Source organism: Cryptosporidium ryanae, assembly GCF_009792415.1.
Source record: "Cryptosporidium ryanae isolate 45019 chromosome Unknown contig_21, whole genome shotgun sequence".
In the NCBI taxonomy this organism is placed as follows: Eukaryota; Apicomplexa; class Conoidasida; order Eucoccidiorida; family Cryptosporidiidae; genus Cryptosporidium; species Cryptosporidium ryanae.
In genome coordinates this window covers 26,987-54,291 of record NW_027125551.1, presented here as the reverse complement: position 1 = coordinate 54,291, position 27,305 = coordinate 26,987, and the positions used below count along the sequence as shown (strand labels likewise).

The following is a 27,305-nucleotide window of genomic DNA, read 5'->3' as shown; positions in this document are numbered from 1 at the left end:
TTCATATTTCAAAATACTTGTGAAAATGATATACTAATCGCATTTATGTAGTTAAAATTGTACAAATTTGCAAGCAATTCACTTTTAATTGTAACCGTAATTCTGATTATTATTCAACAAACCTTTTCCCTTTGTGTTCTCCCTTGATCTAACGACATATGATTTCACCATATTCACTTATTTTTAATATTAATATATACCTATTATTTAAAATTAGATACCAATGGTTATATTTGTTTCTATTAATTTTTGTTTACTTAATTACAGGATATCAAAAAACTCAGAAGGAAAATCCAATGATACAACGTAATATTGATTGTTTCGATATATATATATCGAAACAATCAATATTAACGATTACTGACTTAAAAAGAGGTAAAGCGAAGATTTAAATGAAACCCTCAGTAACTACTGTTTACGGTTATTTATATTAATACTGAACAACAGCTGCAGATTCTTGTTGAAAAAAGTTGCGTTGAATTGCTATAAACTGACTGATTCAATCCCAAAAGGAAGTTAATAGAGGTTAAAGCTAGTTGCTTGGATTGCTTTGATATCACTCCCGTGCAGTCAATATTATTTATTGAACCACTATTAAATCAAAGACACTTTATTTTCAGTTAAAATTCTATTAGAACTGAGAAATAAAGTAAACAAGTTAAACTTCAACTAATAATGTCAACAATACATATAAATGTTCTGTTCACTAATAAAAGATTTATGAATGAATAATAAAGCAGATTTCCTTCTGTTAATACAAATGATATTTCTAAAAAGAAAAAATTACTTCTCCTCTAATTATTAATCTGATTTTTTTTTATTAGATTACTGGATACAATCCGTCTTCATAAGAGTTATTTTTTGATTTGGCGCTAGAAGGCGGCATTATTCATTTTCTCCATCTGCCAAAACAAATGCATATACTAAATAAAGCCTTTTTAAACTAAAAGAAGATAACAAAAAAGAGAGGGAAAGTCGAATATGTATTTCACAACAAGACAAAAAGGCAATGGTTGTATGAGGTAAAAGTGTTAATTTATTCTATTTTCTCCTTTTCTGAATTATGTACATCTTCCTGGTGTTTAGCAGCCTCGTTAATGATAGATACGGAAAACATAACCACAACTAGAATAGTAATCCATGAGAAGATGTGAGTGAACGATAGCTTGCTCAGGAGAATCTCCCACATTTTTCCGAGAATACCATTGTCGGCATTTTTTTCACTTATTTCTCTAATAATATTGCTTGGTGAATTATATTCGCCACTAACGCTAGTGTCATTTTCCTTGATATTACTTAGGGTGCTTTTGATAACATAAAGTTCCTTCTGAATAAACTCCTTTAGACCACTATTGTCGTCGCTTGTAGTGAACTTTGAGATTGGCCACTTGGTAACAAACCAAAAAATTATGTCAACATGCTTATGTTCGAACTTATTAGAGAATAGAAATATGAGCAGTACCGTTTGAAAAAAAACCTTAATTACGCCTTTGCCGATGATAAGTGGAATAAAAAAGGTCCAAAAATTCATTAGATAATGACCACATATAATACCACATAAATCAAACATCAAATTTGGCCAACAGCTAAGTAAAAAAACACCGTATCCACCTAGTCTGTTTATTAAATAAATGATAAATTTCTTCGTTAGTACGATTATCCTGTTCTTTACTCTATTAATAAAGTTTTTATTTCCATCATCGTTGCAATTTTCATCATGCTCAGTTTCATATAACAACCCAACATCCTGCTCTTTTCCGTCCGATATGCACTCAAAATCGAGTGTTTTGTATGTAAACAACTCATTTGGTGTATCTCCAGCATTTATCCTGTTCAAGTTACACGTCTCATTCACATTGTTACTATCACCTCTGTCCAGTAGTTTCTTCTTGTTTATTTTCCTTATTTTCTTGTTTAACCTCGATTTGGACGCTGCGTAAGCGGCTGCGTATGGAGGAAGCTCCCCTAGTGCAGTCCCAAATCCCCATAAAAATGAATATGGAATTACTTTGATCAATATCATTAGTAAACTTATATCACTATTGTTTTTGCTTTGGTTTCTCACTGAAAATAATTCTCCGGGATTGAGTATATTATTCCACATGTTCACTCTCGGATCAAAGTTAAGGGTATTGTATTTCTCTATAGTTGTGATAATTGAATATACATGTGGGAACAGAAATAGAAGTCCCGTGTGTATACCAGAACCAAGGCCAACTGAACTTAAAAATCCCAATCCAATCCACCAAATGCAATTCAATACATTTAAATATATATAATAGTGAATCAATTCACTCAAAAACTTACTCTTCATGCTTAATAAATGCACAAATGATGCAAACAAACTTAATATTATTATATAACGGTGCCATTTATATATTATATCTAGGGTCAATTTGTACACCACATCATAACAAAACAAAAAAGCTAATTTTAACGTCCTTATTGGACTTTTATATAAACTTATCTCACTAGACATCTTTCTGCATTGAAAATACTTATTTATTATATTCAATCACATACGCATCTGTTTAGGCTCATATGTACAAATAAGTTTATATACATACATATGTATACATGCATGGGCATATACATATGTATAACCTTATTTTCTCATTTATTGCACATTACTTATGCTATATTTAACGGGTTTTTAAAACAGACGGCAACTAAAATTCTATGTATAGCAACCTATAGTCGTTTGTTTGTACTTTTATGTGTGTATGTATGTATATATATAGATGTTTGGATATATACCCTTAAAAACAATACCTTTATCACAAAGAAAGTTGTTAATTAACCAATCCCAAAAGTCCAAGTGCGTTAATACGTTTTTTCTGCTGTTTGTATAATTTCAAAAAACTACCTTTTTCGGTAAATAAATCCTCTGCATAAATTGGTGTTTATGGAACCAAGAGTGCAAAACCGGTGTTGTTCCTTGTGATCCCCCAGATTCGAGTATCTGAAAAGACAGATCAACTGAGTACCCAATTGTCTGTCTTAAAAATAATAATCTAAATTAATTCCCAACTTCGATTCCCGGGACCCTTAACCACAATATTCTAACTTGTGTGTATTATAAGTGTGGGGGCAATGAAACTAGATGAAAAAGTAAATGAAAAGGCGGCAATTCGTCAATTCTCTATTTTGTGTTTATTATTTAATTGCCCGTAAATAAATATTTATGCATATTATGCAACCATACTAACAGATCAATTTACCTATTGCAGATAAACGGACAAGAGAAGCTTTTCTTCCCATTTCAATGTACAATGGACGGTATTCATTTGCCAAATATGCAGTATGAAGTGTCAAGGAGCAATGACTCAAGCTAAAAATCAACAGTGACAAAGCATGGCTTAGTTGAACATGTACGTTTTACTTTTAACCAGTTTTTTGTTTTCCAGATACTACGCTGCTCAACACATGTTTAGTCTATTGGCGTGCATTTGCATGCAGGTTCGCATGAATTTTTTGTTCTGCATGTAAAAAATGAAGGTAAACACAGAATGACGATACATTATGATATTTTGGTTTGCATGTACTTGCGGTGTAGTAAAAATATCATAAATTTAGTAACCTAATTTGAAATAATGTTAAGAACTTATACACCGATGTTTAGTTTACGAAAGAGTGGCTTCAATTGTTGGTTATATGAAAATACAAATTCTGTTTTATCTTAAGTTTTTAATAATAATGAATAAATTAACACTTTTTTTCACAATTATAACCGCACTTTCAAATAACTGCCTTGTTTACACCATAAAAGATGGCGTTGATAAATATAGCGTTAAGTTAGTAAAGAAAAGACTGGCAAGAAACGAGTTACTTGATTTTCATGGCAATACTGACGAAACAAGAAAGCTTGGTATTCTTAGGAGACTGAGCGTTGATTCAAACTCAACCCTCAAAACAGGTGTTTACAACGCCCCACGCGTAGATAACAACAAAACTAACGAATTTGGACTAGCTGACTTTGGTAATTCTGGACTGAACGTCAGTGATCAAAGTCCAAATTTGCCTCAACTAAACGTCTCTCATGGAGAAAGGACAGATAACTCAAGCAACAACATAAGAAGAAACAAGAAAAGTGATGTGCCTGAACCTGCTAAAACAAGTCTCGCAAGAAATGATACGGATTCAAATACGAATTCAACAGGAGTGAATACACCTTCCGAAAAGGACTTACAGATGAGAGATTACGCCCAAAACAGCGACGAGTTTATAGATATATTTAATGCTATAAAAGATACGAATTGGACAGTATACAACGGCGACTACTACATAATGGAATTTTCCGACTACAATACCTCTGTTCCAATAGTCAAGTTAATTAATTTAAGTGTTGGACTTTACAATAAGAACGCAGATCCAAATTTGGCCAAAGGACTTATATCCTCTATTTTTGGAACCAGAACCTTTGGTGAGCTAGACAGTGACAACACGACAGACCTGGACACCGATTACAACGAAGGAAATACGGGAAACGGCATATTTAACCTGGACAACTTTATTAATTGGGATGACTTTGACATCATGGATGAGATGCCTGCCCTATTCAGAAGCCTAAACAACATTATCTGGTTGTAAATGATACTCCCTCTCCTCAGATCAGAGTTGAAATCGTCCGCGAACTGCATAGATTTTGAAGGTACAGTGTTCAATTTAAATTTTAACCTTGGATCTCATGTGCTTTATAAGTGTGAGCTCTTCGTTTTCAAGCGAATCAGAGTAGTCGTCGATGCTTGTTGATATCTCATCTACAGTCAAACCAAGTTCTTTAATGGTATCCAAGATCCCGTTTCTATCTGCGGAAGTGCCACCACTATCTAAAAACTCAAAGTACCTGTAATAAAAAGTGTAGAATAATATAATGTCAATCAGCTGTACAATAAATAGTCCCGCATCAGTGGCGATCGTTTCTGTAATCTCAGCATCTGTCTCTTCGTCTCCAAGAGAATTAAATATCTTTTTTGAGTAGTACTCCCTTAGTTTAGCGAGACACTTTAACTTGTCGAAATTTTCGCTTGTAAGTTTGTTTAAAACTCTTTTGAGCTCGTTCCCTGGTTAATTATTGGAAAACAACTTTAAGTGGATAAAATTTGAGTGATTAACTGATCCAACTTACCTTTGCAGTGGTGTAAAAGCGATTTAATGATGCTGCAAATGTGCTCATCTGTGTCTTGTTGTTGTTTTGTCTTGCTTGGCTTTCTATTTAATTCCATGACTGAGTGACTAAGCAAGGCAAATATTTGTTTCAAACCAAGTCTGATATCAGAGTTTAGTTAGGTAAAGTTTTTGTGGTTAATTGAAAATTAATATTACTGTCCGATTTAACTTACAAGTTAACAAACTTGTTGTTTACATTCGAGTCGCATATCAATGCAAAAGACAAAACCTTAACAGATAATGATCTCAAAAATACCTTTTCCTTAATAAACTTTAGCATTAATTCAAGTCCCTCTAATTCAACAAAATTTAGTCTTTCTTTCTCAAACAGCAAAAGACTGCACATGATATCAACAATGTTGTAGATAAACTCCCTGTTCTCAGATCCAACCACCTCGCCCTCAATCAGTCCCATATTTGCCAATTTAACCAACAACAGGTCCATAATATTGACTGAAAAAGTATCCAACTCCAATAAGTCCGAATAAGTCACATTCTGAAACATAATGCTCAGTATTTCTATTTTGTTTTGGGAAGCATTTCCGATGGTTGCATTAGCTTTGACACCGTTGCCACTAGCAGAACCACCGTTGCTATCATCCAGCGAGTTTAGTAACCAACTCAAGAGTTTTCTGTATTTTAGCAGTCCAGAAGACGATTTCTGTGGATCAAGTTCCAAAACAGACTCCAAAAAGTTAAAGTAGTCAAATAACACATCCTCATAAAATATCAATTCTCTGTTTGCCGGGCTGTATTCATTATTGTACTGCAGCTCTAGTTTGTGTATCACATCCATTAAATTTTCAATTATATTCTTGTTTAGAAGCATGCCAAGTACCATTGGCTTCAGGCTTTCAAACTCACCTCCGTATTCCAGGTTAGAGATGTCCAGAACTACATTCAAAAATAACTTAAGGGACTTAACTACCACCTTGCAAGTCCCATCTCCAACTTTAGACTCCAAATACAATAAATACTCCCCGAATATACTTTCTGCTTTACCATCAACAAAGTAAAATATCACATTGTTGTTCAGAACTACATTATTTATGTCTTTCAGAATCTTATTAATCGTCTCGATACCGTCGATGGCAGCATCCTTTATGTTAACACGAATCTGAATCTCTTTCCCAAGCAATTCCAAGAATTTCCTAACCTCGTACTCCGCTTCCTCCAGGTCATCTCCTTCGTAAATGCTGTTTGTTTCCCTGTTCCTTTTCTCCCCCCCCATTACCACCAAACACAAACGGTCTCAAAAGCCTAACTCTACCTTGTTGTCTATTACTGGCTCGCTTGAGAAGCTTAAAGCCATACACCTGGTGTCATTCCACCGCTCGTTCCTCCCTTGTTTTATTATACACCTAACCCACACTATACATGCAGATTTACTTGCGTTGCTACAAGATAAAGTAGGTCAGCTGAAGTAGCCTTCCCGATGATTCTCCTTGGGCAAAAATCGGTTTTGGCGGGAGGACACGCAAACACCAAGGTGGTTTAATATGATTGGATTTCGAGAGTAATGCAAGGAAAAAAGAGAGAAATACTTGATAATTTAGATAGGGAATAAACAACGGATGTTTTTGTTTAGAAAGAAAGAGGAAAAGGTCCAGGCAGACCCTCTGTCTGAGATAGAAGCTGCTCACGAGAAGGCAATGAGAGCCTCGGAAGCCATTCAGAAGTCTTTGCAGGATTTGGAGGAAAAGGAAAAGAAGCTGGAAAGTGAGGCAGCCAATCTGGCGTTGCAGGGAGACAAAAACTCTGCGTTGCTTGTACTAAGGAGGAAAAAACTTGTAACACAAGAGAGAGAGAAGTTACTAAGCTCGAGTTTACTGCTGGAACAGCAATTGCTTAATTTAGAAACCGCTAAAACACAGCAAATAACTATGTCAGCACTATCTGCAAGTGCTTCTGCTCATCAGTCTATTGTATCATCAACCAACACCGAGAAGTTGGAAAAGATCTCTGATACTATAAAAGAGCAACAGCTTATTCATGATGAAATATCACAAATTATAAATCAATCTTTGCCTTCAATGAACGAAAACGAACTTTTGGAAGAATTAAGTGCAATACAGGCTCAGGAGATAGACAAAAAGATACTCGAGTCGTCTGATATATTTTTAAACAATAGTCAAGCTATGTTTAACTCAAACACCAATAAGTTCGACGAGAAAATTATCGAAAAACTTTAACTTATAAAAACAAAGCAGAAACAGCAAGTACAGACCTCTCTTTTACTTTGCAGTGACTTCACTATTACTTAATCACCTCGTTTAACTTGCAATTAACTTATAGATCAAGTATAAACAACTACTTTTATTCTTGGAAACTCAATAATTCTCTTTCCACTAAAATTCTCCCTAAATGTTTTGTTTATGTCTAACTCAATCAAATTTTCAGAGCTACACAAATAGCACATATTTGAATTCCCAAGATTATCAACTATCTTTCTCAGTATTTCCGACACTCTCTCCTCCTCAGAAACGTTTTCTATTTGAACATTTTTAGATGTAACACTACTTTCTTCCCCGTCTCCTCTCTTGCATATGCTGAACTCAATTTTCCAATATAAACGGTCATTTTTTTTGTCATAATAAGTGGTATTCTGTTTTCTTATCTGCATCCCATCTACTGGACAAAATGATATCTTTATATTCCTCTTATTGCAGGCTTTTCTCAACAAGGCTATCGGAGTTAGTCTTTTACACCTTGTTCGATCCTCAAAATACTTGTGTTTGTCTGAACGTTTTATTCCTTTAAACTCAATATCCTTTCTCCCCTTGCTGCTGTTCTCTCTCATCTCTGCTATCCCTCTTTGCACGTCCTGCAAAAAAGCACGGTCCTTCGCCAAATCACCTATGGTATACTGGCTTATTGCTATGTTCCTACTTATATGCTTACTCAAATAATTCCCGTCACAACCCGTTTTTACTTTATGCATCCTTACACACTCCAAACTACAGGACCTCTCACCACAGGCCGGGCACTTGTACTTGCATTCATTGTCGCAGTTGCCGCATCTTTTTACCTGATTCTCGGCCTCTCCTCCACCATGTATCTCTTCACTTACATTCTCCTCCGTAATCATAAATCTAAAATATGCCTCTTCAACCAAAAGATGAACCGGTTTACCGAATGTAGCTAAAACAAATCGCGCACCACTCTCTAACCCTCCTCAAAGCCTCATTCTCACAGGATTATCCCTATCCTCCTCTTTTCAATCTTCCAATTTACTTTTTTGCAGTATTATCTATAATAACTTGTAATCTATTTTCAACGCTCCAAATATTTCATCTAGGCGGGCCCGCCACATACTTCAATTTATGTGTTTATTCCAGGCGAAGAGGGAGCAAACAATAAATCCAAGTCTGTATGTCTGAGAACTTGACTAGAAGGTGAGGCGCCTGATAGAACCGCTGAGCCTGTAATCCTTTTGGGTTTGAAGGCACCAGAATTACGTGTTTGTGTTCAAGAAATCCTTACAGTGGCTTTCGGGTGAGCAGGAAACCTATACCTTGCTTTGTTGTTTCACGGAAACCTTGACCGGAAGAGCACTAATATGGACAGTGGCCTGGCAGATATAGTCTTCTGCGGAGGAATCCAGAACGAGTTGGAGGAGTCCGCAAATGGTGATTTTGACTCTGAAAGCGAGTTAAGTGGCGACGATATTGTGCAACAAAAAGGGAACCTGGAGGACACATACTTGGACTACGACTCGTATTTGGAGGAGTTCAGCACTCTTTCAAAGGCAACATGTCTGTTCTGCAGTTACTGTTCACAGCTGACTCAAGATATTTGGGATCACATGAATGAAACCCATTTATTCGATTTTAAACGCGTCATGTCAGGACGAGACGAGTACTGCCAGATCAGGCTGATAAATTACTTGAGAAGGTGCGGACAAGAGGGACTTAACGTGTATGATGAGTACAAGAAAATTAAAGATGATAGTTCGATCTGGGACGACGACAAACTATTGGTACCTGTTATAACGGACGATAGACTTATTCTTGAATTAAACACAATATATGATGAATATAGCACTGATGACTTAAATATTAAGAATAGCACTATTTCTGGCTTTGATCAATATAGTGATGACAGGAACGTGGTGAGTGAATTGTCTTTGGAGGAGGAGAATGAAATGCTTAAGCAAAAGGTAATCTCACTGAGTGGCATCATATCGGAACTCAGGAGAAACGTAAGCGAGACCCCCGACGCCAAAAATGAGTCAAGCACGAACAACCACGGGCCAGAGAAGAAGAAAACTTATGAGGATCTCATTAGAGAGCAAATTATAAGGGAGGACAATCCCTATTTCAACTCGTATTCGCACTTGGACATACACAGGGAAATGATTCTAGATAAATCAAGAACAGACTCTTATTTTGAATTTATAACCAACGAAAAAAATTCAAAGTTATTTTTAAAAGACAAAATTGTGCTTGATGTAGGAACGGGGACAGGAATACTCAGTTTATTTGCAGTTAAAAGTGGTGCAAAATTCGTAGTTGCGGTAGATGCTGCTAAAAACACCATTCAGGTGGCCGAAAGGATTGCTCAAAAAAACAAATTGGACAAAAATATCAAGTTTATTCATGGAAAACTGGAGGACCTTGACTTGTACTTCAGTAACAAAAACGATAACATCGATGTTGTATCTCTGAACAAAGGTAGTGAAGCTCATAGTGGGCTTTCACCCTTTAAATGCGACGTTATTATATCTGAATGGATGGGTTACTGTCTATTTTATGAGAGTATGCTTTATACAATACTAGACTCAAGGGATAAATATTTGAAAAAAGACTATGATGGTGAATACACTGGACACATTTTCCCCTCTTCTGTTAATTTGCAGTTATCATTAGCCGACTACTCCGATTGTATTGAAAATCAGTTGAATCCCTGGTTAAATGGGAAGCTTTATGACTTAGATTTATCTGAAATAGCTCCCAAGCTACACTCAATTCTTGCAACTCCTTATGTAGAGATTGCACCTTTAGAAAGACTAAGAACAACAAACGTTTTTAATCTAGAGAGCATTCCAATCATGAACGTTTCAAAACAGGAATTGATGAATTTAAGACAACCATTCACAATAAACATTCCGGAAAACAGGTTCTACACCTCTATTGTGGTTTCCTTTAACGCAACCTTTAATGACAATAACAACATGTCAAACAAAGTTGTTCTGGAAACATCCCCCTTTGAGAAACCCACACACTGGAAACAAACAATTTTGCACTTAAAATCGCCTAGCGACAACTGCCTCATTAAGGCAGTTGGAACCCTAACTGGATTCATTTCCATCACACCTAGAACAGAGAATTCAAGACACATTAGCATTCTACTCGAACTAAACGACGTCAAGACCACCAATGACATTAAGTATCCTAAAATATACAATTACTATATCATGGACTGATAAAAACTGCAGTTAGACAATACTGAATATGTCTCCGCCTACCCACACTTTGTACCGTCTATAGAATATGTTATATGCATGTATGCATGGACACCAGTTTGCAATTCTTTATAAGAAAAAGAAAGAATTCAACATAAAATTGCAGTACTTTGGTGCATCCTTCTTCCATGTTGCTTTGTTTGTAGCAGTAGAAACGTGTGTACCTAAGTCTGTGTTATTCAATGACACATATCTGTAGTGAAGGTCTCCGAAGTGTAATATCTTTTGTACTAAGGCCTAAAAAAATCAATTGGTTGTAGTTAAGCCTTTTTCTTGAGCACGCTCTTTCCTACATAAACCACTCCAGATTTTTCAGAAAACCCCCTTCCACTCAAACTTCCTGAATTAATTCTTCGTTCCATCTTCATCCTCCTTTTATCCTTGTTTTCCTTTGCTACTTGGAATCTGTTTGCTTTGTCCCCTACGTGAAGCTTAATGTTAAGTTCTTGTTCTAGTTTCTTTCTGTTTTCAATGTGCCTTTTGGTCGCTTTTTGACGCGACAGCAGCTCCGGCAGAGGCATCTTTTGAGACTTCTTCTGCTTAATACCCAATACCTTTGCCCTCATATCTTCATACTGCTGACGTTGAAATTTATCTAAATGAGGATACACCAGTTTTCTTATCTCCCTCACCGTCTCGTTAAACAAGTTCCTGTTGTTCGAATCACTAACCCTACTGTTATTCCCCATAGTAAACAAATACATTTAAAAGGAGCTTATCCGACAAAACAACTTTCTTTCATTTCAATTTTTTCCCCTGAAGCTTGTCGGCAAGAGAAATAGCAATATTATCATTTTTAATGGCGCCAAACCCTGTTTTAATTCCAAGGCAAAGACAAAATGGTTGACTGGTTGTGTTTGGTTTTATCGATTAAATTGGATTAGGCTTTGTCAAGTGTAACAATCACTGTTGTCGTTCTTTCTTTCGTTGTCCTCATCATGATTGTCCTTGTCATCCTCACTGTTGATGACATATTCGGACACTCCGGTTTTCATTGACTTTATGTATTCCGTGTTGGAGTGTTGTATCTGCTCTCTGTTATCGTTTTCTGAGTCCTTATTTGACACCAGTTGAAAGTTCTGATAGTAATCAATCGCATCTTGTTGCGAAATGACGTGTTGTGACTCGGGTAATCGCCTTAAAAGGACTGCTGGGGCTCCTCCCCACTCCGTGAAGGGTGGAATCACCGTGTTTGGCGTTATTACGGAGTCTGGTTTAATTATACAGTTGTCTTTAATAACAACACCCGGTCCAATAATACTGTTTTTTCCTATTCTCACGTTTGATCCTATAGACGAAGCCATCAAAATTGAGTTCTCGCCTATACGTACACAATCACCTATGTTTATGGGAACGGAGCCATATTTGCCATTTACCTTCTTGAAGCACGGTCTTATCACGCAATTTGGCTCCATTATTACATACTGACCTATTCTAATCATAACCAAATCGCCCCTAAATGAGTTGGAAAAAGTGATATGAGACACCAGCTGCAGGCATAAAACGAGAAATATCTTACTTAACCTCTTTAAATTTGTCATATTTGTCCACTAAAGCCCAAATAGCGACGGTATTCCAGTCACAACCGCTTTATTCGGTACGTTAACACCATTTTCTTGTCTTACGCCTACTAATGTTTTAAACTCACCTTAATATGACTCCACGGTCTATTATGCACGTCCCCAACAGATGTATGTTCTGGCTCCCACACAATATTGTCTTCCTGCAAACTATGTTCCCTTTTTAAGTTAAACACCCAAGTTAAGTCTAAACTCAATATTCACGCAGCCTCCGCTCACATACCCGATGCAGTCTGGACATAGTCCTTTTTGTTCCTCGTCATATTCTCGCACTCCATGATCAGACAGAGATACTTCTCCGCTTTTACGTGTATCTATTCCTGTCCCTTCAAATAATATATTCCCCTTCATCCATATATCACACTATCCTTCAGTTTCTCAATCTAAAAAATTATTTGTTCGCTGTTTCTACAAAGCGGTACACCCCATGGCCACTTGGCGCCAAACGTACCATATTATAAATATGAAACAGCATATACCGCTTGAAAAAAATAAGGGTATAAAAATAATTTGTCGCGTCTCGTATATAAATTCTTAGTGTTACAAGGAGACTTTTCCCGAAGGAGAAGAGTTTTAATTGAAAGACGAGCAGGAAGAGACTACTTGGATTTGCTACTTTGAATAGCCCGTGAGGATAGGAGCGGTGTTATTACTCTAGCGTTGTACTTAATTAAAGAGTGTAAAGTTTGACTATTTGTTTTGTTTCGATTTTGAGTGACACAGTTTTTAGCTAATAAATCAAAATGTCGGACGTGGAAATCGACCAAGAAGGTACACAAATACATGAACGCGAAGTGGTCACTGATTTAACAACAGCAATAAGATACGTGCTTAAGAATTCGTTTGTAAGGGGTGGATTATTGCGTGGATTAAATGAGGTAGTGTTGGCACTTGATTCGAAAAAGGCGCAGGTATGTTTCCTTGCAGAGTCGTGTGAGGAGGATTGTTATAAACAACTAGTTGAGGCACTATGTCGTGAAAGAGGTATTCCGCTTATTATGGTACCTGATTCCAAGGAGTTGGGTGAAATGGCAGGTTTATGTAAAGTAGACAGAGAAGGTAACCCTCGTAAGGTCGTAGGGGCTGCATCTGTAGCTATCGTAGATTATGGTGTTGAATCTGAAGCATATCACTATCTACAGAAACACATTGCAGAGAACTGCCGTTCTTAAGTGACTATTAAAATTTGACACAATTTCTCTAATTGTTTTAATTCCTTTGTTTTTTCGACTACATGCTTGTTTCTTGTGTAACCGTTGATATCTTCAGAAATCATTTTAGCACTAACTGTTTGTCTTTGTTTTTGTTTCCCCAGTTTTTCTGGTTCTCCGTCTAGTTCCGCGATTGGAGGGAAGGACGGAAAGACGCAGGCTCAAAATATGATTTCTGCCCGACAGTTATGCCAAAATTTGAATCCGGAAAATGCTGGAAAAATGTATAAAATTAATAAACAAATCAAACAATGAAGAACTGAAAAAGCTTTTGGGATTTGATGATGCAGAGGACGATGGAGTATCTATTGTTAATTCAAATTTGGGCCAATTGATAAATTCACCCAGCAAAAAAGGCATAATCCCTCTACACTTGGCCTGCAAAAATCAGGATATGCAAATACTAGAGGTGCTAATGAGGTGCAAAGAACTGGATGTAGACAAAAGAGATCCAGCAAACTCATTTACACCAATGATAACACTGATTAACTATGGTGGTAATATAGAATGCATAAATGTGCTATTAAAAAGAAAACCTAATTTAGAATTGTGTGACAATGAGTTTGGAGACTCGCCTTTACATTGGAGTGTTAGATTGGAGTTACCTATTGTTGTTCACAGACTAGTTAAATACGGAATGAATATAAACGCTCCGAACAAATATTTAAAATACACACCTCTCCAGTTGGCCGTAATATGCGGGAGTGAAGAAGTGGTTTCTGAATTAATGTCGCTCTCAGCGGACCCACTAATCCTGCTGAATAATGAGGAAGAGTACTCCATACTGCATTTGTGTATACTAAATAATATGCCTAACACGGCACTATATATACTAAAAACCGCGAATGAGAGTCAAAAGGAGAAACTTCTGAATTCAGTAGATAGAAACGGCAACAATGCTCTGCATTTTGCATCCATAAACGGAATGCTTGGACTCGTTAATTCATTGATCAATGAAGGATTCAATCAGGATATCAAAAACGGCCAAAACCGAACATATAAAGATCTAATAGATGAATATTCAACTAACAATATTAACAAAAAAATTACACATAATAATGGAGAAATTAGGGAAAGGAAAGCCAAGATAAATCGTGATTACGATGACTTAATATATGAGACCGAGGTTTCAAAGTTCTTTTTGAAACACAAAATTGCTGAAAAGGGATACTATAGTGAGTCAAATAACAGAAGAGTTATGGGTAAACATGAATTTGTGTTCAAGTTGTTTTTTAAAAAAGGTTATTTTGACTTCGATCCTAAATTTACTAGTTTAACGAACCAAGATCTAGCGACTATTGGAATAAAGGACGATGAATTAAAAAACAAGATCTTAACGTTTATTAAAGAAGATCTTAAAGTTGAAAAACAAATTGTCGACGAGAATACCGAACTGAAGAAGTCTTATGAAAAGAAAACAGTCATAGTAAATATATTTACTGCAATTTCAACTTGCATATTGTTATTCTTCATTATTTACGTATCTCTAAATGCATTTATAAATAGCAGTCCCTCGTAAATACATAATTACCTGTGTATAACCAAGAAACAAGTCCTGGTCGTCTCCCCACTTGTTCTGCTTGAGTGGAGAAAAACCAGATCAATCTGCAATTTAGTACACAAGTGGTTTATTAGTCCAGTTAACACAATATAAAAACCAAGAGTCAACGGGAATACGGGCAAGTGTAGAAATAGAATGATTTATTATCTACCTAAATATGCTATAATGACTACTAGTTTTATATAGTCTTAAATTAAGTCTCTACTGCTATCTTACTCTTCCAATTCGGTTGAATCCCTTATACTCGCTTCGACAAACAAATAAATCCGCTGTATTTACTTAGTGTCTCCCACCTTTTCCTTGGAAAACTCTTGTTGGAGATACGACCTCTACTGGGATATCTAAACCCAAACCAACAAGCATATCCTTGGTGTCCTGGTCCACCAAAATAACGTCCGGTTCAACTTCAGATTTATCAGGCAATTTTTCCATACGTCTTTCCTTCTCTTCTTCTTGTAATTTAAGTGAAATGCCACGTACTGGACCTTTTTGAATCCTTCTCATTAAGTGAGTAACGAAACCTGCTATCTTGTTCCTCAATCGTTTCGTTGGAATCAAAGCCACCTCCTCAGATATTTTCTTGTTGATTTGGAAGTCCAAAGTCAATTTAGACACATATTTCTCGACAATAAGTCTTGCTGCCCTTTTAACTGTCTTGGTTCTAACTCTACCCATTTTTCAACCCTCCGTAACTCCTAGATTTACCTAAAGTTTTATTCTCACTACTTAAATCAGTTGCACAGAAGCTATCCTTTTCAAAGAAAAAACAAATACTAATTTACTGTTCTTCCTTCAAAACCTCTAAATTACATATATTTAAAATAAAACGCCTTACTAATATTTTTACACTTCCAGTCTACTATTTAACATTTACTGTTTTAATACTAGTACACCATATATATTTATAGTTATATTTATATTTATACACATAACACTTGTTATTTGCTAGTAGACGCCATTTTCCTGATTTTAATATAATACAATTATACTTTGGTGATCATTTATTATTTATTTTATCTTACTAAAACATAACAGGCGCCATATGTCTTGTTCTAACTCTTTCGCTTACAAAAAATGGGGTACCGGTAAATTCATAAATGCTGGCCTCCCGCCAAAACAGAATAATAAATAGGTAAATGATTAAAAAGAAAGTAGTGAGATACTGGCAGTTGACTCATTTTTAATTCGATTCACAGCCGAATGTATATTTGTTACTTCCATCTACTTGATTGGGAAGAGTAAAATGTAAGATAAAATTCAAGCGGTAGTTGACTAGGTGTTTTTTTGAACAAGGAAACAAACAACAGCCATTGCCTTTAAGTGCGAGGTAATATTACGTACAAATACGGTATTATATATGAGATAGGAAGGGAAATGAATATGAATGATATGAATGAAAACGACTATGAGTCAAATCAAATGAGTGATGATGGGAATGGGAGTGCAAATGGGATTGAAGGCGAAGTTGGAAATAAGAACAACCAGACAACTATATCATCATGCATGCTGTGCTTGGAGGAGGATTTGGATAAGGAAGTATACGTTGTATTAAGGGATGGAAGACAGTTTACCGGAATATTCAGAAGCTTTGATCAGTATGGTAGTTTGTGTTTGGAAAATTCGTACGAAGTACTCAGTCACGACAATTTATATAACGAAATATATCAGGGTTGTATGGTTTTTAGAGGCGATAACTTAATGTTATGTGGTTTGATTAACCAAAACATTAAGTTGGAGAATGCCAATAAGATTCCTCTTTCTCAAGTGTTGAAGATTAAGCAAGAAAATAACATTAAATCGCTTAATTCTTCCAATTCCCATAACGTTTTTGAATGGACAAAAGATGATAGTATTTAGTTTGTATCGCTTATTTATTCCTGTTTTATTTTTATTTAATTATTTTTTGCTACGTGTCTCTTATCGCTCTCCTTATCTTCACTTGAATTCCTCCACTACAGTTTTGTTGTCAGTTCTCTTCACACACTGCTTCTTAAAGGAGTTATTTACTGAGGAGCATTCTTTTCCGTTTCACCCACAGTTTAACACATTGTTTGAATCTCAATTTTATATGGCAGTTAACTCTGTTCTACAACATATTAGACAAATATTGTTTTGCTACTCTCTTCACCTCAGCCATGCAGTTGATATATAAAAAAGTATATGGCGCCAACCAGGTTAACCAATTTTAAATTGCGTTCTTTGGAGCAAGAAAAGCATTTTTCGAAACAAGGAATAGATTTTCCTCGTAAGTTTCTTTTTTTGTTTCCCGAGCTGAGGCAATAAGAAACTTGGTACTTTGAGGATACTGCTAGTTAATGTTTGTGACACCTAACCAACAGATACAGATTTGAAGAGTGGGGAAGTAGTATTGTGTCAATAAAAGATAGAATACAGCATACCTTGCTATATATTACCGAGAAAACAAATAAGGGTGAGCTATCACGAAAGCAAAATTTAGTTGTCAGACACTTGAGGCTGCGACTGGACAAACACAAATAGAGATAATCAAACTGAAATAGATGGGGAGACTGTTAGTTTATTGAGAGACGACAAAATGGATTTGAACATACAAGAATCGCAGAAAATGGCAGTGGGTAATATGCTCAATTTGTCTCAGCAGCTGGGATTGAATTCTACTGTTGGAGGTGGAATAAACGGGAGCGGAGCAGGAACCGGAATGGGAGGGGGTTTGGGTTACAGCAGCAATAAGAACAACGTATGGATACTGGAAGGCCCACACATATGGAAGGTACTGATATACGATAGAGCAGGTCAGACAATACTTTCACCACTAATGAAAGTGGGTAGTCTGCGTCACCACGGTGTAACATTACATATACAAATAAATACACAAAAAAGTCCAATACCAGAGGTACCTGGTTTATATTTTATAAAACCAACAGAGGAGAACATAGACAAGCTGTGTGATGACTTAAAAAACTTATGTTATGAAAGTTACTATATAAACTTTTTAAGTCCATGTTCTGACAAACTATTAGAATACTTTGCAATAAAAGCATCTGAAACAGGTAATGCTAATAGAATAACAAAGGTAATAGACAGATATTTGGACTTTGTTTCTCTGTCTTCATGCCAATTTAGTTTGGGTATGGAAAAGGTTTACTCTGAGTTTTATAATTCAAAAACCAGCGACGATAAGATACAGCAAATAATGGATAATGTGGTTACTGGTCTGATATGCGTTTTCTCAAGTTTGGGTGTAATACCAATCATCAGATGTTCTAGCAACCAGTACTCCCCAAGTCAAATGATAGCGAGAGAGTTAGACAAAAGACTAAGGGATTTGTTAAAGAGGACATCAAATTCTAACTTTTTTAATATGAATAACAACAACAGACCAGTGTTAATATTGCTGGACAGGAATGCAGACCTGTCCTCTATGGTAAATCATACATGGATATACCAGGGATTAATACACGATATATACAGTTTGAAATTAAACAGAATAACAATAGATGATCAGAACAGCGGTAAGAAGGTATTTGACTTGGATTCAAATGACGAGTTTTGGATTAAACATTCCGGAGAGCACTTCACTCAAGTTGCAAATTCCGTAGGTGAATTACTGAGTGAGTACAACAAGAAGTTATCTGAGTTAAATCACAATAATGATGATTCAACTCAAATTGCTAATAACTTAGCCGCTGCTATAAACTCACTTCCAGAGATGACTGAAAAGAAGAGGAGTATAGACACCCACACCAATATTGCAACAAAGCTTGTTGATGAGATTAAGAAAAGAGAGCTTGATAAACTATTCGAGGTGGAGGAGTCTTTTGATAATATACCAACTGTATCTGGATGCATAAACGAGATAAACAATTTATTTAGTTCGGACTCTAACAAAACATTTCTCGTATCGGACAAATTGAGGGTAGTCTTGTCTTTGTTAACTCACGAAAGACACGGTAATAACATAAGCAATCAACACATTGATATGCTTGTTAAGTACTTTGAGAAGGACAATGTCAATTACGTTAATATAATCAAATACATTTACAATTCAACAGGAAATGCTTCAAGTTTCAGCACAAGTAACAATGACTACCCAACTTTAGAATCAACAGGAAATATAAATAGCAACATTCTAAGTAACAACGGAAATAATAGTTCGACTAGTGGAGTTAATCCTGTTATATATTCCGGATCTAATTCAAACTACAGTTACTCTCAAGATCTAAACTCTTCTCAGGAAGCAAGCAAATCTGGAATAACTTCACTAGCAAAAAACGTTGGTGGAAAAGTCTTTGATATGGCCGGAAAGAACATTCTACAGGGAGTAAGAGCACTGCTACCCATTAATAAAACTCTTAAGATAACATCAATTGTAGACAACATCATGGAAAGGAAACCGTATTTTTCTGCCTCTAATATTGCAAATAGCACTCAATTATCTTCAAACTCAAGTTGCGACGACTATCTCTACTTCGACCCCAAACAGCCCTGTTTACATGATCAGGATACTAGTAAGGTCCCCAGAATCAAGGTTAACCCAAAACAGGGAATTGTATTTGTGATCGGAGGCGGAAACTTCGTGGAGGCCCACGACGTCCTAAACTATGCCAAGAGGACACAAAAAAACATTATTTACGGTTGCACCGAGTTTGTTAATCCCAATGAGTTTATCAAGGAGCTCGAGATTATATCCAGCTAACAAAAAAATAGACGCTATTTACGTTTTTCAAGCTGCTTATTAATTTTGTTTTCTCTTGTTTTCTTCAAAATAAGTCCTCTCAATTATCTTACATTCCTGCGGGTCCAATCTCTCATTCTCCCTGATTTAACTATATACATCTGAACTTATGCATGCCTAAAGGTCCGAATACCTACATGCCTTTACATGCATAAATGTGCCTAGATGTTCACCTGTCCACTCGTGCCAATGGATCTACGTGAAATTCCCGTATCCCGAAAGCTGCTTGTGCGCGCACGTCCCTCTGAATTCGTCTATTTCAAAGTAACCTCTCGTGTCTCTCTCTCATATTCATCATTTCCAACCCAAAACACAAGGCATAAGGCCTTTTTGGCCTCACGCTTTTTTTTTTTACAAAGCACAAGGGGTTTTGGCGCCTAAAAGATAATACAATCTTGAAAAATAGTAAATTAAAGGCTAGAAAGAAGGGGAATACAGACTAGAAAAGAAGAATAAAAGGTGGAATTAGATAATCTCATATTGAGGTAATTTGTGTTCTTAATTGTTACTGGTGCGCTTTTCAGGCCTGCTTTTGAGGTGAACACTCGACGATATTGCTTTACAGCAACTAATGTGATAAGTCGTGGACGGTTTAAGTCAGAAAGTAGAGTCCGAGTACGTATGAATATATTTTTAAACCTGACTTTGTGGGACTGAGATCGAGCCTCCAGCAGCAACTGCCGAAGATTGGACGGAAATTTTCTGATCGAAACAAGGATTATTTCACTATTGCCAGTGTTGGGGAAGCACTGACTTATATACACACGAGGTAGTTATATCCAGACAATAAATATCTAAAAACAAGCATTATTATTAAGCTAACATAAATGGACTTTGAAACAATAAGAAGGAACAATGAAAGCAGGGGGTTTGACTTTTCTATGTATCAAGTATTTGTCCTGACAATACTTAGTTGTCTGTTTTTCATATACTTGGAAAGAGTCAAAACGGAATATGTACTTGTTAGATTCACAAAAAGAAGAGTTAGAAGCCAGATATTAAACAGAATAAAAAACAAGTGCAAAGAGATAAAAATATGGAATCTGAGGATAAGAGGTATATCATTTATACATGCCTTTTTTTCTAGTTTGTTTTCCATACTAATACTGTTGACTCCTGAAGTTCGTCAGGATCCATATAGTTCAAAACCGTATTTTTGGCTTGTGACTGCTTCTTTTTCTATGGGTTATTTTTTGTGGGATTTGACTATAATATTGAGAGAATGGAGTCAAAAAAGTGACTCTCATGTTTGGTTTTTCCATGGATTTGTATCCTTGCTTTCAATAGCATTTTCATTTCTAGTTCCAGAACAACCTTTAATTGAATTGCTTTCTTTTGGAATGTTGACAGAATCCTCAACTATACTTTTGAACATTAGATACTGTTATCACATTATTGGCGACACTGATTCCGTTTCTTGCAAAATAGTAAGCCTTTTGTTTTTGCTTGTATTCTTCGTCACAAGAAACGTTATTCTTCCCTACGGTCTTAATTATGGAATGTATAAGGCTTTTTTGTACTCACCTACAACCAGATCGAAGGCAAGAGTTATATTCTTCTTCCCTTTAGGTCTGTTATTTAACCTAATGAACGCTTATTGGCTGTATAAGGTAATTAGAAATGTGTTCAATCCCAAAGACCGACTTGAAGGTGAGATTGAGGACGAGGATTTGAAGAAATCCCAGCTGGATGAAATAGACGAGTTGCAAATTCCTGACTGTAAAAGCAATATTCTTCTTGATTCTCATCAGGAAAGCACTGAAATGTCAAATTTGGTAAATAATGTAAACGAAAAGGATGTTGATTTTAACAAAGTTAAGAAAGACTAACTGTAACGATAGAAGGTAATCACTGCTTTTTTCTTTGTTTCTCTTTCTGTTGCACCCTGCTATATGTGAACTACCAACGGTATACCTTGTTTGTGTGGCGAATACTTCAAATAAGCTATACTTTATACTGCCGTATAGACCTTTGCAATAATTAAATGTAGAACGTTCTAACCTTTACTTTTCTACATTACGTGGTCTACTGTGTCCTATTTTATCTACATGCCCTATCCCACTCTGTACAGGTGCATGTGTTTGTCCTTTTACACCCCTACTCCGAGTCCGCTCTCGCTCCTGTCTCAGATTCTGCTGTTACTCCAATGTACGAGGACACAACTATCCCGGGTTGGCCACTTGTGCATACGCTGGAGATCGCCATAAAGCCACGGCATTTTGGGTTATAATTCAAATTCAGGCTCGAAAAGCCGTAAATCCTTCTTCCTCCGTCAAACAAATCAGACACTTGAATGTTTTTATTTCCATCGACTGCACTATACCTGAAAACCTTTCCGTTTTCGTGAGAAACTGTTAATTCACCAGAGCCATTGCTTTCTATAGACACTATGGAACCACACCTACTACTGATTACTGCAGTCTCATCTTTTACTTTAATGTTTTCATTTAATTTATAAAGTGGAGCGCAGGTTTTTCTAATGTCAAATATCTCTACTTCACCAATAGACAAAATTGCTCTTGAAAAGTAATTCGTGTTTTCAACATTGCAAAGCTTTACTGGAGACAAACCGAAACAGTCACCTCTCCCTGTACCACATGAGACGGCATGGCTCCAACCGTGCATGCAGTCAATCAATACGGAGTTTACTTGTTTAAAGGGAGATCTCAAGTCAAAAGAAACGGCCAATCCATTGTTCATCCCAAGTAAAATGTTGTTTCTGGAGTTTCCAAAACAAGAATCCATTATTTTAAATTCGCTCGTGCTTGTGTTAGACGATATATTAGCTATAACCTTATTTTCGGGTCTCAGATCTGTCTCTTGAGTCAACTTGGCACTCCTAAATCCAAAAATATTCACATTTCCAAGTTCCCTCTCCTTATCTGGTCTCTCTAAGTCCCACAATACGCATCTTCCGTCTATTGTTGTGGATATCAGATCCCTACTGCAGTGGTTTGAAAACGAAAAACTCGTTATTTTCGTAAAACAAGGCTTGTAAACGCTCTCAATCCTCATACTGTTTTGCTCCTTGTCATTCAATCTCAAGTCACAAATCATCTTGCCTTCTTTAAACAACCTTATGCTGTCACTTCCCGTTCCAAGTATATTCCCCTCAAAAGAAATATCTTCTGCAGGCATCCAATGCACACCCCCTACAGGACTGAATACATGGTCATATAGGTACCCTATCTCAAACTCATTTCCCTCAGCATTGTACGTCAGCACTTCAACGTGATTGTTTTCCCCACCGAGACTTGATAATGCCACATATGTTTTGCTCTCCCTGCTCCGGCACCTGAGAGCCTCTATGTTGTAACATATATAGGGCGTTCTGGTATAGGCCTCTTCTTTTATGTACGAAGTCATCTTTTAGAACTACATATGTTTGTCACTCTCAGAAGCTAACAGAACTAAAAGGAATCGAATCTTCTCGCTGTTTTCTCTATTTAAATTCACCTCGGAACTACAATACCATACCAAAGTGGTGGTATGCGTACTGTACTTAAATACACATATATTTGCGGATGTTTACAGGTGCTTTTAGAAAAATCGTATTCATAAAAATAAAAATACTTTCGTAAAACTATGTTAAATGTTCTTTTGTTCACAGTAATAATTAAAATATTGCGTTATTAAATTAATGTAAAATATGTATATAAAAGGTACCGGGGTAAAAATTTTACATTTTTTTTAAGTTAAAAACCAGTATAGGCGTGACAGACGGAGATATATGTAAAAATAAATAAAATCATGCAACATTAATTGACTTTGTGGACCTAATTTTTGAAATAACAAATAAGGGTAGACACAGACCAAGATCTCAGTTCAGAGCTGAGGTCAAGCAGGAGGGAGAAGCGAGAAAATGAATGGAGAACTGGGAAATAAAGAGATGGCCGAGATCCTGGAGTCCTTGAATGGCTTGATGCTGAGCAATCCAGATCTCTACCTTAGAATTGCCAGGGAAGAGCTTAAAAACAGCTGCGAGCTTAAGGTACTGGATGTGGAGCTTAAATACGAGGTAAACTCGGACTTCGTGTACATTGATATTTCTTCTCCGAGCGTCAAAAACATAACCAACCTCGGAAAAATCTATAGATTAAACACTAAGATAGGTTTCACGGAGGATATGCTAAAACCCCAAATAAGGATATGCGAAAACAACTACAGAGAGGTGAGAACCCTGGAGGAGCTTAACACGGCAGAGCTAACTGTGAGTTTCGACAACTTTTGCGACAAAGGCTTCTTCGAAAAAGACAATGTGAACACGCTGACTGTCGAGGCAGTACTTCACAGCGTTGTACTGGAGAAGATAAGAAAAGACGAAATGTTCAAGCACTACATGGTCTCTATTATTCACGATAGGGTTTTACTCAAGTTGAGAAACCAGGTTAGTATAAACAAAAACGAGGCATACATTTTGGATTCTATACTGAAAAAGTGCAAATTACTAAAAATGATCCCGAAATACGGCAATGTCAACAACATTGGGTTTTGCAGAGACAATGTTGAGATAATAGATGTAGAGTTCGTTAAAGGCAGTAGGAAACCAAGTCAGGACAACAGCTTCAAACACACTCTCAGTATAAGCTGTTACAAGTCTTACGACGAGTTAATTTCAAACAGAAAAGGGCTTTTTGAGCAGAATAAAAGCAATTCCGAATTTTGCCTGGCCACAAAACCCATCAGGGACTCTGAGACCACTAAGATCGTGGAGGAAGTCGAGATAACCAACTCCAAAAGCCTCCCAACCAGTTGGGAAAGTATAAGAAGTCCAGAAGAATGCAAAGGCATAGAATTCAATAAAAACTACACACCGATGTGCTTTAAAACATCTTTAAATGTGGACGAACTTATATTTTTCTTTAAGTTTAAAAGTACTGAAAACCTAATAAACAATTTGGACAAACTAAACGCTCATGTAAGCAACACATCCGCAAGAATAAGCTACGATTCCTGCATACTATTGTATCTAAACTTAAGGGACTTCGTAAAGGCGTACCACAAATGTTCGCTCTGTAGTCCCACATTTAACTATAAAAAGTGCATACTCTTTTGCAACAATAAAACCTTGAAGGTGATTTTGTACGTTGAGAACATATGCAGTGCTGTTAAACACAAGCTGAGGGAGAATACGATTAGATGAGTACATAAGTGTAGCAGAAACACCTATTCCGTTTGCACTACCTCCGTTCCAAAAAGATGTTGACATGAATAAATCGCGTTTTCAATATTAGTCTCCAATGCAACACACAAATTGACTCCTGACGACTTTTCAAATAAACAACCACTCAAAGCGTCTCATTTCTCGGTTCATTTGTCTGCAAACCACCCAAGTTTGTCCGAAACAAGATGAAGAGTCCTGCATTTGTCGCATCTGACTATAACCACTCCCTCATTGTATGCCTTTCTGCTGAACTTCTTAAGTATACGGTTTTTGCATACCTTGCATTCGCAACTAAAAACATAAAAACCTTCTTCTCCATGTTCAACAGTACCTTCTATGCGATCAAGAGTTAACACCTTGTTGTGTTTTGCACCCCCCCCGCAGTTAATAAGATTCCCTGTTTTCCCTCCACTCAAGGCCTTTTCCCCAGAACCAAAGGCGCAACCCCAAAACTTGATCTGTCTCTTGAATAATCGAGTCCCAAACTGGCATCCCTTCAGAATGAAGCTCAAACCACAGTTGCGAGTCCTCCTAAGAGAACTAAACCCAAAAGCGAGACTAAGTAAACCGATTGGCAAACTGGCTCCCTTGCCTCGCACGTAATCCACTAGTCCGGCAACTCCCATAGTCAAATATCCCTGTCCTATCTTCGTTTATTAGAATCTCAAAGTACGCCTGTACTACTTTGCGCGTCTTGCGTACATACCATCACGACACAAATTCTCTTCTCAAAAACCAAAAAGCCGAAAATTCATCTCCCAAAAAGAACCTCCAGGTACTCAACCTAACAAGGAAAAAGTCACAAACTGCACCACTCGGTATTCTTCATCACCTTTTTATGAAAAATAGTGGAAACCTCATTTTCCGAGGTTACCGTTTTTAGTTTATATCTGAATCTAGAAACGGGTGTTCCCGCCTAGAGGCGCCATGTCTGTGTTGTTAGTATGCATGTCTAGATACTTATTTGGTATGCAGGTTAGGAAAAGGTAAGTGAGAATAAACAGACGAGAGGAAGTATAGGCGTGAGAAATAGTGGCACGAGAATAGGTAAAATTAGAGTTGTTTTTGGTACATTGAAGACGAGTGGAGCCTGTTAGTTGAAAAATAAGAAAGGAGAAAGCACTGTAGATATAAGCAACATCAGGCTTGCAGAATAAATTATTGAGTTTTGGGATAAAGCGGACGCATATATAGATTTATTGAGTTTACTGACATCAGGAGAATCAAGATCGATTTTTAATTTCTGGCTTTTTTCACAATGACTGGAGAACTAGTAACTAGATTGCAAAAGGTGCGAGCTCAGATGGATGACCACGCAGTGCACTATGTAGGAGGCGGTGCAGTGTCCAGAGCCGATGCGAGAAATTCAGTGTTCAAGTTGAAATGGAGGTTTGCAGCCATGCCTGATAGAAACAAGATAAAGATAGCTTTGGACATGCACGGTCAGGTTTTGGGTGAACAGGATCCTTCTGACGACGAGGCATGGGGTAATTGGAATAAAAACAGAATAAAAGAGTGTAAGATGGTGGGAAAACTCGAGCAAACAAAGGACATTTGTGGCGTTTTGGTTTCTGAGTTTGAGAATGTGACTAAAATAGAAAAGGAGATGGAGGCAAAAGGCTTGATAAACACGCCATATTTGAAAGAGAAGGACGACCAGGTAGGACCAAACAAACAATTCATGAACAATAACGAGGAAGAGGAGGCGTCTTCCTCATCCTCTTCTGACGAGGAATATTCGCAGAAAAAGGATGGAAAGGATGTACAGAGATTCAATACGTTGCAGCGCGAATTTATGTTGCAAAACCTAACTGAATGGTATAGGGAGATAGTTAAACAATACAAAGAAGGAATAAAGCTTATTAAGGTTTCAAAATCAGGAAAAAAATTCATTAGGATAGTAAAACTCACTGATTCTGGCTTTTTTGAAATATCTTCAGTTGCATCTAATAGCGATAGGAAGGTTCATTTGACTGACATAAATGAAATTGCACTCGGAATAGATGCTCCAGAGTTCAATGAATGCAAGAGAGTAAACAAAAAAAATCCACCAATTCCAGGTGTATCGTGTGTTTTGCATTTACCTGACAAGAAAACGTTGTGTTTAATGTTTAATGATGAAGAAGCTAGAAACTCTTTTGTGTTTATGATTAGAGTACTGAAAAGGAAATTTGAAAATTCAAGGAAGTAGAGTAACACAAGTTGAAATGTTACAAAATGAGCTAGAATTCACTGTTTCATCACTATTAAATTTTTTTGTTTTCGTTTTCTTCCTCGCTCTTTTGTGGCCTACCTGATTCTCTTCTAATTCGCTCCTAAGACAAATACTTGTTTTTCTGTACTCGCGGTTGGTCTCCAGTAGACTTGCTCTCACTTATGCCAGTAAGCATTTTTTTCATGAAATGATCAAACTTTAATCGTGGTGTTTACATGAAAACTGGC

At 36.7% G+C, this 27,305-nt stretch overlaps 18 protein-coding genes across 18 annotated transcripts; 10 read left to right on the top strand and 8 right to left on the bottom strand.

Annotated features, from left to right (window-relative positions):
- Positions 1-1,036: 1,036 nt before the first annotated feature.
- On the bottom strand, positions 1,037-2,479 carry FG386_001170 (vacuole membrane protein; the record flags this gene model as incomplete). The annotated part of the gene is made up of 1 exon (XM_067340563.1): positions 1,037-2,479. One exon carries the CDS (start codon positions 2,477-2,479, stop codon positions 1,037-1,039), a length of 1,443 nt encoding a protein of 480 aa, XP_067196631.1.
- A 1,217-nt stretch (positions 2,480-3,696) lies between these two features.
- On the top strand, positions 3,697-4,590 carry FG386_001169 (uncharacterized protein; the record flags this gene model as incomplete). Its single annotated transcript, XM_067340562.1, has 1 exon — positions 3,697-4,590. The coding sequence occupies one exon, from the start codon at positions 3,697-3,699 to the stop codon at positions 4,588-4,590; it is 894 nt and encodes a 297-aa protein (XP_067196630.1).
- A 748-nt stretch (positions 4,591-5,338) lies between these two features.
- FG386_001168 (uncharacterized protein) lies at positions 5,339-6,400 on the bottom strand (the record flags this gene model as incomplete). Its single annotated transcript, XM_067340561.1, has 1 exon — positions 5,339-6,400. The coding sequence occupies one exon, from the start codon at positions 6,398-6,400 to the stop codon at positions 5,339-5,341; it is 1,062 nt and encodes a 353-aa protein (XP_067196629.1).
- A 343-nt stretch (positions 6,401-6,743) lies between these two features.
- On the top strand, positions 6,744-7,361 carry FG386_001167 (SNF7 protein; the record flags this gene model as incomplete). Its single annotated transcript, XM_067340560.1, has 1 exon — positions 6,744-7,361. The coding sequence occupies one exon, from the start codon at positions 6,744-6,746 to the stop codon at positions 7,359-7,361; it is 618 nt and encodes a 205-aa protein (XP_067196628.1).
- A 104-nt stretch (positions 7,362-7,465) lies between these two features.
- On the bottom strand, positions 7,466-8,257 carry FG386_001166 (uncharacterized protein; the record flags this gene model as incomplete). Its single annotated transcript, XM_067340559.1, has 1 exon — positions 7,466-8,257. One exon carries the CDS (start codon positions 8,255-8,257, stop codon positions 7,466-7,468), a length of 792 nt encoding a protein of 263 aa, XP_067196627.1.
- Positions 8,258-8,728: 471 nt separating this feature from the next.
- Positions 8,729-10,594, top strand: FG386_001165 (arginine N-methyltransferase; the record flags this gene model as incomplete). The annotated part of the gene is made up of 1 exon (XM_067340558.1): positions 8,729-10,594. The coding sequence occupies one exon, from the start codon at positions 8,729-8,731 to the stop codon at positions 10,592-10,594; it is 1,866 nt and encodes a 621-aa protein (XP_067196626.1).
- A 108-nt stretch (positions 10,595-10,702) lies between these two features.
- FG386_001164 (uncharacterized protein) lies at positions 10,703-11,322 on the bottom strand (the record flags this gene model as incomplete). The annotated part of the gene is made up of 2 exons (XM_067340557.1): positions 10,703-10,870; positions 10,927-11,322. The coding sequence occupies 2 exons, from the start codon at positions 11,320-11,322 to the stop codon at positions 10,703-10,705; spliced, it is 564 nt and encodes a 187-aa protein (XP_067196625.1).
- A 201-nt stretch (positions 11,323-11,523) lies between these two features.
- FG386_001163 (dynactin subunit p25-like) lies at positions 11,524-12,048 on the bottom strand (the record flags this gene model as incomplete). The annotated part of the gene is made up of 1 exon (XM_067340556.1): positions 11,524-12,048. One exon carries the CDS (start codon positions 12,046-12,048, stop codon positions 11,524-11,526), a length of 525 nt encoding a protein of 174 aa, XP_067196624.1.
- A 908-nt stretch (positions 12,049-12,956) lies between these two features.
- FG386_001161 (40S ribosomal protein S12 pelota RNA binding domain containing protein) lies at positions 12,957-13,385 on the top strand (the record flags this gene model as incomplete). The annotated part of the gene is made up of 1 exon (XM_067340554.1): positions 12,957-13,385. One exon carries the CDS (start codon positions 12,957-12,959, stop codon positions 13,383-13,385), a length of 429 nt encoding a protein of 142 aa, XP_067196622.1.
- A 250-nt stretch (positions 13,386-13,635) lies between these two features.
- On the top strand, positions 13,636-14,943 carry FG386_001160 (uncharacterized protein; the record flags this gene model as incomplete). The annotated part of the gene is made up of 1 exon (XM_067340553.1): positions 13,636-14,943. The coding sequence occupies one exon, from the start codon at positions 13,636-13,638 to the stop codon at positions 14,941-14,943; it is 1,308 nt and encodes a 435-aa protein (XP_067196621.1).
- Positions 14,944-15,264: 321 nt separating this feature from the next.
- FG386_001159 (40S ribosomal protein S17) lies at positions 15,265-15,660 on the bottom strand (the record flags this gene model as incomplete). Its single annotated transcript, XM_067340552.1, has 1 exon — positions 15,265-15,660. The coding sequence occupies one exon, from the start codon at positions 15,658-15,660 to the stop codon at positions 15,265-15,267; it is 396 nt and encodes a 131-aa protein (XP_067196620.1).
- Positions 15,661-16,365: 705 nt separating this feature from the next.
- FG386_001158 (uncharacterized protein) lies at positions 16,366-16,842 on the top strand (the record flags this gene model as incomplete). The annotated part of the gene is made up of 1 exon (XM_067340551.1): positions 16,366-16,842. One exon carries the CDS (start codon positions 16,366-16,368, stop codon positions 16,840-16,842), a length of 477 nt encoding a protein of 158 aa, XP_067196619.1.
- Positions 16,843-17,539: 697 nt separating this feature from the next.
- Positions 17,540-19,660, top strand: FG386_001157 (uncharacterized protein; the record flags this gene model as incomplete). The annotated part of the gene is made up of 1 exon (XM_067340550.1): positions 17,540-19,660. The coding sequence occupies one exon, from the start codon at positions 17,540-17,542 to the stop codon at positions 19,658-19,660; it is 2,121 nt and encodes a 706-aa protein (XP_067196618.1).
- An 866-nt stretch (positions 19,661-20,526) lies between these two features.
- On the top strand, positions 20,527-21,528 carry FG386_001156 (uncharacterized protein; the record flags this gene model as incomplete). The annotated part of the gene is made up of 1 exon (XM_067340549.1): positions 20,527-21,528. The coding sequence occupies one exon, from the start codon at positions 20,527-20,529 to the stop codon at positions 21,526-21,528; it is 1,002 nt and encodes a 333-aa protein (XP_067196617.1).
- Positions 21,529-21,796: 268 nt separating this feature from the next.
- On the bottom strand, positions 21,797-23,065 carry FG386_001145 (uncharacterized protein; the record flags this gene model as incomplete). Its single annotated transcript, XM_067340538.1, has 1 exon — positions 21,797-23,065. The coding sequence occupies one exon, from the start codon at positions 23,063-23,065 to the stop codon at positions 21,797-21,799; it is 1,269 nt and encodes a 422-aa protein (XP_067196606.1).
- A 496-nt stretch (positions 23,066-23,561) lies between these two features.
- On the top strand, positions 23,562-24,842 carry FG386_001134 (uncharacterized protein; the record flags this gene model as incomplete). Its single annotated transcript, XM_067340527.1, has 1 exon — positions 23,562-24,842. One exon carries the CDS (start codon positions 23,562-23,564, stop codon positions 24,840-24,842), a length of 1,281 nt encoding a protein of 426 aa, XP_067196595.1.
- A 167-nt stretch (positions 24,843-25,009) lies between these two features.
- Positions 25,010-25,489, bottom strand: FG386_001123 (uncharacterized protein; the record flags this gene model as incomplete). The annotated part of the gene is made up of 1 exon (XM_067340516.1): positions 25,010-25,489. One exon carries the CDS (start codon positions 25,487-25,489, stop codon positions 25,010-25,012), a length of 480 nt encoding a protein of 159 aa, XP_067196584.1.
- Positions 25,490-26,121: 632 nt separating this feature from the next.
- On the top strand, positions 26,122-27,054 carry FG386_001112 (uncharacterized protein; the record flags this gene model as incomplete). Its single annotated transcript, XM_067340505.1, has 1 exon — positions 26,122-27,054. The coding sequence occupies one exon, from the start codon at positions 26,122-26,124 to the stop codon at positions 27,052-27,054; it is 933 nt and encodes a 310-aa protein (XP_067196573.1).
- Between the last annotated feature and the right edge of the window lie 251 nt (positions 27,055-27,305).